A 12,386-nucleotide genomic window follows, 5' to 3' on the forward strand; every position below is an offset into this window, starting at 1 on the left:
AATAAATAACTTCAAAATAAAGATTTACGAATCTCAAGCAATCGTAGCACTATTTTTTAGATCAGATCTCTTACAGTGTTTTTTTGGTAATAACTCGGGTGACTATTGTAATCTTAATTATCATAAATCTCTCATAATATTCGATTATGAATTTGAGTTCACAAATTTATGATTGATTTTAAAAACATACGAAATACGGCTGGAATTTGACTTTTTTAGAATGTATTATAAACATTTTTTAAGAGCAAAGCTCGTGTTAAAAAACGGAGCAAAGTAATTAATAATAATCAAAATATACGATATTTACGAATAAAAGTAAAAGAGCACAGGTATCAAGAATAATAAAGATGTAGAAATTAATTACACACATAAAGACGTTGATGTTTATACTTATTATTTGCCCAGAATGTTATGGTGTCTGTGTGGTTCCATGATAACTCCTCAAAATGACAATTCAACACATCTTAAAAAGGTGATATAAAGTCTTTAAAAGTGGTGAAACAAAAAGTAGGTTAAATAGTTATCACTTTTCATAACTTTATAACACTTTTTATAGGTGTGTTGAATTGTCATTTTGATGAGTTATCCGGTCACCGTCTGTATGTGTATACTAACTAAAGATTTTTCTTAATACATTTTCTTTCTTGCAGCAACTCCTGGGCGACAACGCTGTTTGCTTCCACCCCACCTTCCACGAGCCCGCACAGTTCCACTATAACTACCTCCGGAACCTACTTAACTACATTTTCCTCTTCATGTTCAATAGCCTGGGCCTCCCCGTCACCAATTGCCCCTTGGGTCTAACGCTTCAGGGCCTGCCTGTGGGCATTCAAGTGGTAGCCAACCCCAAGTGTGACCATTTAACGCTGGCCGTGGCCAAAGAACTGGAGGAAGCCTTCGGGGGCTGGGTGGAACCGTGATGACGCATTCTAAGCGAGTTAAACCAAAACCACTTGAATCTCAAGGCCAGGACACTTAATAAAATCGGCCTCTTAACTTGTATGAGATCCTAAAAAAATTATCGTTTTTAATTTTTTTTTTCAATTTATTTGTCTTTATTAAAACATTGGGGGATTTACGAATAAACAGGCTTTAAATTTTAAGCAACCATTTATGTTATATTAGTGGTTGTTTATCAGTTGTGTAAAATGTAAAATACCTTTACGTACATTTTTACGGTTCTCGTACAAGTTAAGAGGTTGATTTGATTGAATGTCTCGGCCTTTTGATTTAGATAGTTTTGGTTAAACGTCATAACGCGAACTAAGCGTGATAAACATTACACCGTGCTTTCATGTTAGAGAAATGAGAACCTGCGAATTCTAACGTATACATACTACAAATTTTAACATTTTTAGTAAGTTCTAAATTAACTGTGGTTCCTGATTTCGCCACGGTTAATCTTTCTGCAGTTTTGGTAGTAACATAATACAGCGATAGTTAAACAATAAAAATTATTGACTTTTTCGAGAACGTCAACTTTATGAACATACAGCGTGTTAAGGGACTTACTTTACCAGTGATTCCTGACATTATTTGGAGTAAAAAATATTAAAGAAGTTTTGGCCTCCAGAAGCCTTGGCGGTGAATATTTTAACGTTTTTTTCATAAAAAAACAGAAAATATGAAGGGATTGGACAATTGATGACAATTGGCTGGGGTCGATGTAAGGGGTTGGGGGGGTTAAAAACATCAAAAAGTCACAGGACACCAAAATTTCATTTATATTTTTTACTCCAAATAATTTCAGAAATCACGGTTTTAAAGTAACTCAAATACGTCCCTAACATCCTGTATATCATGAAATTCATTGTTTAGTCCGAAATAATACGTACAAAAATTATTACTGCGAGTATCACACATATTAACCTAAAATCGTATGATTATTAATTGTATTACTTTTCTTTCAACAATCACGAATATCACACCGTGTCTTTGGAATCGTAAATGATCCCCAAAATGTTCCTACATTATTTTGTTAAGGCGAGACAATACCCTAAAATAAAGCCAGAATCTAAACGACGTAAGTGAAACAGCCGTGCACAAAAATATGCGATGCGTGGCCCTTGTGTATTGGACACGCCTGCGGTTGAATTTGCCTCTGAACCTCTAAAATAAAGTAGGAATAGATTAACGACATAAGTGATGAAGTCGTATAAAAACAATATTCGGCGCACGACCCGGTAATGGACGGACCTACGGTCGACTTTGCCCTAGCAAGCAGGCCTATAAAATCGATCTCTCCGTAGGGTTTATTTTAATTATTTCTGATGAACGTATTACTAAAATCTGAAATGTTTCTAGAGGGATCATCGTCTAGAAAAATAAAATCGTGTGTTTTTATAGTTTCAAACGATTTTACATAAAATATTTTAATGGTAAGGTGCTGTTTTTATTAATTTTAAATTTAAATAACTTACATCTGTAAGGATTCCTCTAGAAAAATTTGAGATTTTAGTAATACGTTCATCAGAATTAACTCAAATGTGAGCGTCACACAAACCCCTGTTATTAGTCTGATGTCGCCTTAATTACAAACGCTTAGCACATACGAGTATATAAGCCAAAATTATGATGAACCATTTATGCTTACGTAACTGTAGGTATATCATTTTCGTAAGCCGAGAAAAAATGTCCGGCCCCTAAAATTGTTTTTAACAATCGGAATTTCTTCGTATAATTAGATTTTGATAAAGTGTTTATAAGAACAGTAAGCAGTATTTATGCATATAATTTAAAACTTATGTAAAATTTAAAACCGTTATTTGAAATTCTTTTTCTACTGACTGAGCCTAAGTTCTGTTTTTAGATGGTCAAACAGCTGTCACAAAATAGAGTTTTCTAATCACAAAAATAGATCTAATAATACAATTTAAAAATATTTTTTAACCATTTTATTAATATTTCGACAGAAAATATAAATATTGTTTAGTATTTAAAAAAACGACAATAACCGAATAAAAACGTTGGCTAAAGAAGGAGTTAGCGAAACACGGCATAACACCCTAAAAACAAATAACAAAAAAAAGACAATAACCGAGTTTAAACATAAGTTTGATGGTATATTTTAAATATGATTTAATATTTTCACGGCTAAAAGTATTTTTGTTATTTGTTTGGTAGATCTGCCCTGTTGATGGACACTGTAACGTTGTCCGAAACGTTGGCTAAAGAAGGAGTTAGCGCAACACGGCATAACACCCCAAAAACAAATAGCAAAAATATATTTAAAATGTTTGTTATCTTTCACTCATATGAAATTCTTCTTTTATTCTACAGGTAACTAAATAAATTGTTTTTATACGAAATATTGTGTAGGTACATAGATCTGAACCCCGCATCTCTCTAGTCTAGGTCACTCGGGAAATGGAATACAGGGTAGAATTACATAGAACTCTTATGTATAGTAAAATGAAGCAGGTAGATTTTTTATGTGAATACCGCACAAGAGTCCCAATTGCTCCCAACCGTGTGGAGCTAGTGAGACTATGACATTACCAGTTGGAGTATGTTGTGAGGATGAAGGTATTTAAGAAGAGAAAAATGGGTAAAGTACCTGGCTATTCAGATCTGGTCACTAAACACGGCGAAAGCCATTTCAAGCTACTTTCACCAGGGCGATACTGAAAGTATCTGCTACTCTGGAACGTGCCGCAAATACGTTATATATGTTATTTTAAATTAATGTAAAATAACACAAATGAATCAAATAAAATTTACTTTCACGCGCCGAGATTTGAACCGGTGATGTCCGGATTTGTAGCAAAGGATCGCAACCATTCAGCCAGTCTAGTTACAAAGAAGAAGGAAGAACTAATATTTCAAATGAGTCAAATGACTTTAACTTAAAGTTAGAGCTTTGTGGATTATACTTTATAGTTTACAGTGAAAAAATATTTGTTAAGTTATGGGTATTTTTAAAGGCAGCTTTATTTTTAGAGGGTGATTAGTATTATACTGACTAGTTTTAAATACATCTATTTGAATTTAACTTATATTTTCGGTAATGAATGAATGAATATATTGGATAGACCCGTTGTCGGTGAAAATACCTTCTATCAACTTTTGGGGTCAATCACGTACACACATGCGTACATATACGCTCTCTCTGAAATCGGACGGCATTGAAGTAGTTAATATACGAAATAAATGTCGGTCTTTTCTGCTAGGCATCTGACAGTGAAGACAATTTTAAAATAAATTTTAAATAGATGTATTATACAAAAAAACTTTGTTTTTTCAGGTTGATTTTATATTTTATTATTCTTGAAAATAAATAAATAAACATACAAAGAGTATTAAATTTGAAAGATCTGATCAACCGGTTAATGGATTAATGAGAACAAATCAAAAGTATTCTGATTTGTCCTATCACCAATCTAAAAACATCACATCGTTGAATCTAAGGACGGCTTGTTTCGGAGAATTTGAACAATTCATCAAATTTCAACGTTCATTTTCAAGCTCTGTGAAAGATTTTTTCAAGTTCTGTTTTTATTTCAGTTTTGTCAAGCAACTGGCCTACAATGATATAGTAACAGAACTTGAATAGGACTTTCACAGAACCCGAAAATGAACGTTTAAATTTGATGAATTGTTCAAATTCTCCGAAACAACCCGTCCTTGTTACGTACATTTTTAGAAAAAAATCATTCAACTAGTAATTATTTCAACTGATACTATATATAATGTTATATTTAAAAACAACACACTTGAATAAAGTATTATATTTTGACTAATTGAAATTTTTAAGATAAGAATTAAGTGCAATTATAACATGATTAAACTATTAAATAATTATAAATAATCAGTAGATAGTGTTATTTAATTAGTTGTGTAAAATACTTAGGTACCTTAATTATTTAATTGGTAAGTTGTGTAAAATTTATGTTACATCTTGTATAAGTTATATAAATAACCCGCTCAGTGCGTATGTGAGATTGGTAATAAAATTTAATTTGAAAGGGGAAATGTATTTTATTTTGGACTCTTTTATTGATTTGAATTAGAAATCAAAGGAGTTTCTGTGGAATTCGCAGGTCGCGCAGCCAAATTTCATACACGACGCCATTGCTGACTAATGGGGAGAGATTGACAACCATAGACATTGACATTCAAATTGATTTTGAGAAGTATGGTGACGTCATCTGATAATAAAATAACGTTATCTACTCTCAAACGAAAAATGTGAAACAGAAAAAAATCAGAAAATCGCATATAAGAAACGAACCCAGGACCTCAGCGTTGCCGGAGCTTTACTTTAGGAGCAAACTAACCCGACCCTATCCCATTTCTAAATTCGCGTTTTACAGTTTTTTTACAGTACGAGGAGTCAAAGTTAACTGATACAAAAAAAAATACTCATGAATCAGGCCAAAATGTTTTTAAGTTCCAAAGGCATAGGCACTGTTAGTTTTTTATTGAACTGCGATCAATAACAGAGCTATTCGGGGTTGGGTAAAAAAACTTTTTTTTATTTAAATCATGTTATGATATTCTGATCCGTCATGAGTTGAAAACAATTCACAAAAGTAAATAACCAATGGAGCGTAAATTAGGAGTACCGCAGGGATCAGTGCTCGGACCTCTATTGTTCATACTCTATTTTAATGACATGGTAAATATATTTTCAAAACGCAAAATACCTACAACTCTTTGCCGGTGATACACTATTATACATAGTTGTAGAATACTATGAAGAATTAATAATGAACTACATAATGTATAAAGATGACTAAAAATAAATTCAAAAAAACTAAATGTATGATAATTGGACACGTACAGTGAAAGCAAAATAGAATTGATGGTGAAATTATTGAAAATGTTAATTTGAAATACTTTGGAGTTATAATATTTGATTCCAAACTATACTTCAACGAGCGTGCTGAGTATACACAAAGCAGAATTGGAAAGAAGATCTCTTTTTTGGGAAAAAATTCAGAAAAACTACAATCACCACATACAACTTCATTGTTGCTCGACATTTTAATACTGCTCAACGATTCTTTTCTTGTGTAACGGCAGAGAACAAAATAAGTTGTAAATTCTCCAAAATAGGGCAATGAGAATAATACTTAAGCAAAATAGATTTTCAAAAGAAAATGAAATATTAAAGCTAACAGTGAAATATATTCTGACCTTCAACGCGACGAAATGTATACACACAATAATAAAAAACCTGTTACCAAAGTACTTTTCAAATAAAATTATATTTTTTTTATTTATTTATTTTTTTTTTTTTCGAAGAAAACTTCTTCTAACTGATTTTCACTTTGTGATGGTATTATTTATTTTTTATTAAAACACAAATAACTTAGTTTACATCATTTTTGTTGTTTGTTTTTGGGGTGTTATGCCGTGTTGCGCTAACTCCTTCTTTAGCCGACGTTTCGGACAGCGTTGCAGTGTCCATCATCAGGGCAGATCCGGTAGATCCGAAGATCTACCGGATCTGCCCTGATGATGGACACTGCAACGCTGTCCGAAACGTCGGCTAAAGAAGGAGTTAGCGCAACACGGCATAACACCCCAAAAACAAACAACAAAAATGCTTTTGGCCGTGAGAATCTAAAAACTTACCTAGTTTACATCACTTTATTTCGATACAAAATCTCAACATGTTTCATGAACCAAGTTCACTTCATCAGGAGCACAAGTATACTAAAGTTATAATTAAAATTAGGTCTAGAAAGAAGAGGTAGAAGGAGCAGGGAGGGGTAAGAGTGGGGGAGGGTTATTCAAAGTAGGAATTAAAATGTCATTAGATGGGAAAGACCGGGTAATTGGGAAAATATTTAAAATGGGGTTTATAAAATTTTTTTGTTTATTAATAATATCTGCTTTCATATTCACGTGTTTTCTTATTTCTAAGATTTCAAAATTATTGATTTGAGATACCTTGTAACCAGAATGTAGTATTTTAAAACCTGAATTAATATCGAAAGTATGGTCGTTATTTAATAAATGATCCGCAAATTCTGATTCACAGTTTCCCTTTAAAGCCCTAAGATGTTCTTTAATTCTGATCTCAAAGTTTCTATTAGTTTTTCCTATATAAAAGGAATTACAATCATTACAGTTGAGTTTATAAACACCTGATTTTTTAGTTTGACTATCAATATCTTTATTACTAAGAATATATTTTTTTAATTTGTTATTCGTATAAAACGCCGGTTGAATAGTGAAGGGGATGTTTTTATTTATAATTTTGGAAGTATCATTATCTACAAATAGAATTCTACGTTCCGTAAAGATACGTACACTGATATTGTCATACATAATTCATCAAATCATCCCTTTTCTCAAAAAGTCGCAGCTTTCCATTCTATGCTTAATAGATTAATTTCGATTCCTTTGTCGGATCCTAATTATATCTCAGAATTAAATATCATAAAACAAATAGCATCTAATAACGGCTATCCTAATAAATTAATAGATGAAATACTAAATAAAAAAATTAAACATAAATTCTTTAAACTTTATATTTATTCTTTTTATAAAGATACAAACAAACAATGGCGTAGAATTCTATTTGTAGATAATGATACTTCCAAAATCATAAATAAAAACATCCCCTTCACTATTCAACCGGCGTTTTATACGAATAACAAATTTAAAAAATATATTCTGAATAATAAAGATATTGATAGTCAAACTAAAAAATCAGGTGTTTATAAACTCAACTGTAATGATTGTAATTCCTTTTATATAGGAAAAACTAATAGAAACTTTGAGATCAGAATTAAAGAACATCTTAGGGCTTTAAAGGGAAACTGTGAATCAGAATTTGCGGATCATTTATTAAATAACGACCATACTTTCGATATTAATTCAGGTTTTAAAATACTACATTCTGGTTACAAGGTATCTCAAATCAATAATTTTGAAATCTTAGAAATAAGAAAACACGTGAATATGAAAGCAGATATTATTAATAAACAAAAAAATTTTATAAACCCCATTTTAAATATTTTCCCAATTACCCGGTCTTTCCCGTCTAATGACATTTTAATTCCTACTTTGAATAACTGATGAAGTGAACTTGGTTCATGAAACATGTTGAGATTTTGTATCGAAATAAAGTGATGTAAACAAAGTTTTTTTTTTTTTTAATGTGACACCTCACAAGAGTGTCCCTGCCTGTGCAGTGCACAGACAGGGGAACTATGTCACCACCCGGTTGGGCGGCGTTGTGAGGCGGAGTAAGGTAGGGGCTGTAGGAAGGGATTTGTTAATGCGGGCCTTGAAGAGGCTCGGATTATAGGAGGGAGGAAAAACAGATGCCGGTAGCTCGTTCCACATACGAGCCGACTTAAACAAAAACGAGTCGTAAAAACGGCCCGTTCTCATGAAGCCAACGTCAACCGTGAACGGGTGTTCAGTTCGTGTCCGTCGAGTTTCGCGCACGTGCACCGGTGCATCAGGAATCAATGCTGCTAGCTCCTTGGAGCAGGCTCCATTGAAATACCTGTAGAACAGACACAGCATGCCTACATTGCGTCTATGCATCAGAGAAGGCAATCGGTCTGTTAACAACGGATTGTCAATCAGACGGATCGCTCTCCTTTGCACAGACTCAAGCAGGTTTATCAAGTATTTTGGGGCACCAGCCCAAAGGTGGCTCCCAAATTCAATAGTTGGGCGGACTTGAGACTTGTACAGGGTCAGCAGCTGGTCACTGTTGAAGAATCTCCTAGCCCTGTACAAGACGCCCAACTTTTTGGAGGCCTGATTTACTCGGGCTTCTATGGATCCCCGATACTTGAGCTGGTCTGATATAGTAACTCCAAGCATTTCAATGGAGTCTTTATTGGGGAGAGTGCTCCCATCAAATTGCACCAGACAGTCATTGATCTCCCTCTTTGCCGAAATCAGACACGCTTGGGTTTTTGAGACGTTGAAACTGACCAAGTTGGCCTTACCCCAGCCACGAACCATCTCTAGGTGGTGGTCAATTTTTCGCTTCAAAACTTCCCGAGCTGTTCGGACATCATAGGTGGAAGGGGGCCTGTCAAAAAGATAACCCTCGTGAACGGTGCTGTCATCAGCGTAGCAGTGAATTGGTGAGAAGTTATTTGTGTTTTAATAAAAAATAAAATTATATACTCGTACGTCTTCAATGTTTGTAAAATTATTTGGTGGCGTCATTTTCATCCTATGAAAATGAAATATTTGTACACACCACTTTTAATCAATAATAATCTACTTGTTTGAAAGCCAATGGCTTCTTCGTGAGAGTAATTCGCTAATTTGTAATGTAGATTATTATCGATTAAAAGTGGTGTAAACAAAACATTTCATTTTCATATAAATAAAATTAGATACAACTAGGACATTCACAGAAATAACACAAAGACGTGCAATGAAGTCGGGCTACCAAAAAGGACAAATCGATGAAACAAAGCAGTGTACTCTATATTTAAGGGATGAAGTATTATAATATGTTGCAAGGAACTTGGGATACTTTATCCGTTAAAATACTTCAGTTTGGTAGATTCAAGATAGATTGTAGGAACCACGCGAGGAATTTCTTTAAAATGTTATTATTAACTAATAACTATACTGGCGTGACCTAGACGACCGCTCGAGGCCCGGTCGCGGCGGAGACCATAAATGAACCACTCACTAGATCAATATCTTCGGGTTTTTAGTACTGAGCCCATGGGTCCTAATGTTTGCCATAGATAAAAGTCAGTAACTGAAAAATATACGTCACTACTACACATACTCACCATCGACTAGGATAGAAACTATAAAAAAGGCGTAACCATAGACAATATAATTCTCATTCAGAGCCAACCCATTGGCTAGCCTAAAATCGGCCAATGACAGCGGCCTATAAACATGCATGAAGTTCGTGACAGCGGCCTATAAACATGCATGAAGTTCGTATTGGTTTGTGGAAAATATACGTCACAAGTCACCCATAGAGATTACCGTGTCTTTTTTTTCTGACCCACTTTTTTCTCGGAGTTATACCCCCCTGGCGGAGACTGACAAAATTTTGTCTTGTGCCGAGTTAATAAAACTGCACAAACGCGAATCGAAATTAATTACTAATATATATTTTTGGTTATAAATTATTTCAAATGTTTCAATAATGTCTTGGTAAATTATTTTTGTAAAAAAATCTGAACTATACCAATTTTTAAGACCATAAATAAATAATCAAATTGAGGGATTTTCGTCACAAAACGCGTGCTCGGATTTATTTATTAGTAATTTTATTTGAAACAAAAACAAAATTCTTATACTTTCTTTTGATAGATAATTTATTGATTTTTTATACTGTATATTATATGATTTTTAAATATTTGTTGTATAATAATAAATTCACCTTTGAAAATGCAACAAATCTGCGCATCGACCAACGGTAACACTTTATTATGATATGAAAATAACATTATTTTTCAAAATGTAACATCTTACTTTGGTAGATAAAATAACGATATTTCGAAATCAACTTGTATTTTTTTTAAAGAAAAGTGTCCATACGTCTAAAATTGGTCTAAAAAATGACAAATTTCAGGTCAAGTCTACCTATTTCGCCTTAAGCACTATAAAACATTTTATGTGGGTTGTAATTGAACAGTACTTTTTAAACTTTGATGTGCTAATTTAGATAAAGCAATATAATAAAATATAATCATAGTTAATGTTAATTTCTAATTACTCCTGTCCGTCATAGAACCGGAATAAAGCATAAAATAAAATTAATAGATAAAGCAATATAATAAAATATAATCATAGTTAATGTTAGTTTCTAATTACTCCTGTCCGTCATAGAACCGGAATAAAGCGGGTTGCGGACAAATACATATTCAGGCGCAGCGAATTTATTTTGAAATACCTTAACGAAAAATTCTTGAAAAATATTGTGAATTCTAAGATCAAGGCCCATTCTTTTAATGATGAAGATCTAAGCTGTAAATCGATATTAATGGAAAATAATGCTCTACTACCCTAACGTACACCAATTATTATATCCATATCGCTTATAAGACCAAGAACCAATATTTTAATCGAAGATCTAAGCTGTAAATCGCTAACAAAATTATTTTATTTAAATAATTCTGTATTCGAAATGTGTATTTCTTAATTCAAATTGTTGACAGGTATGACTTAATTTTTCATGTTTAGCAACGGTGTTCATTCTAAAGGTTCTCGTATTTCGAGAGACAATTATCCTTTATTTTTCTATAAAAACTTTGAGATTCACATATCCTACAATTATAATATCTCGTGACTGTTCACAGGTCTGTGCTTATTTTTTTTTTATTTTTTATATTTTACACGCTTTACAAATAAGGCAAAAAATATGGTAAAAATGTTTTGCAATGTTACACAGTTTGAATGTTTCCGCCATTGAAGCTTGGTTCGCGAATCAGCCGGTAGTTGAGTTGGGAGTTGCTCTCAACCAATCACATTCCATGGTTCTATCTGAGAATTTCAAAGTATTTCGAATAAACTCATCACTAGTTTTGTTTTTTGAACTTATTATTATTATTAAAATAAAATCTTTTTGCAGATCGTCAAGGCAGTTTGACGTGCTACTTGAGTAGTTTAAGCTTAAGTTTTCTAAAGTTTCCTGGACTACAATTTTATTTATAAGTGATTTTGGATAATAAAATTATTGTATGCACACGCATAAGAGATATAATATTAAAATATTAATCAAATTCATGTGGAAACTAAGGGTACATCTACATATGTATATTTTTGATGCTGAGTCTTGACATTGGGTTTCCTCTAAAAGTGGAATGTATATTAGTTTATTTTGTATTTTTAAAGTAAGATGTTGTTTTATATGTTAGCAAAAAATTCTAATGACAGTAAATTTTAGTTCTCATTTTTCTCTTTCTTTTATTTCCCTCAGAGCCCATACAGCATCCTCAAAGGTGATTTGAGGATGCTGTGATGAGAATATTTTTAAGGAGAGGAAGGAGTTAACATGGGTTTTGAAGATACAAATCGTTTCACAGCCGAATTGTTGAACTCAAGAGCGACTCGTAGAAACCCGTTATCACGTAAGAGATATTTACGTTTGCACTACCATATTTATTAATACAGGCTGTACTGTAAAAAATGCACTGACAGTAAAGTTAAAGAGACCTGTTTTTTTTTACTTCTGGTACTGAGTTTAGTAGTAAACTCTGCTTAATCAATACCACCTAGATCCCCAGTGTCTCGGGGGTACCGGCTAAGCCCAGTACCTGAAGTCCGGAAACAGGTTTATTTAACTGTCAGTGCATTTCAACAGCTTGGCCTGTATTAATAAAGATTGCTGTAAGTGGCGGGAATGTTTTTCATGCTGCTCTCTGGTAAAAACCCTGTCAAGATGAGCCTACTGATACCATTTCTAAAAATTGCTGAAATACCGACACATT

The 12,386-nt window shown here is 33.1% G+C and overlaps 1 protein-coding gene across 1 annotated transcript in view; it reads left to right on the forward strand.

Moving 5' to 3' along the window:
- The window catches only part of LOC149423358 (fatty-acid amide hydrolase 2), a 48,835-nt gene extending 43,902 nt beyond the window's left edge, over nucleotides 1-4,933 (forward strand). Inside the window, exon 8 of the mRNA XM_089632681.1 lies at nucleotides 651-4,933. Coding sequence (XP_089488807.1) covers nucleotides 651-920 — 270 coding nt within the window. The 3' untranslated portion in view covers nucleotides 921-4,933. The remainder of the gene's footprint in view (nucleotides 1-650) is intronic.
- Nucleotides 4,934-12,386: the final 7,453 nt, after the last annotated feature.

The sequence above is a fragment of the Hesperophylax consimilis genome, chromosome 6 (assembly GCF_061612785.1).
Source record: "Hesperophylax consimilis isolate HC1 chromosome 6, BYU_Hcon_1.0, whole genome shotgun sequence".
Taxonomy (NCBI): domain Eukaryota; kingdom Metazoa; phylum Arthropoda; class Insecta; order Trichoptera; family Limnephilidae; genus Hesperophylax; species Hesperophylax consimilis.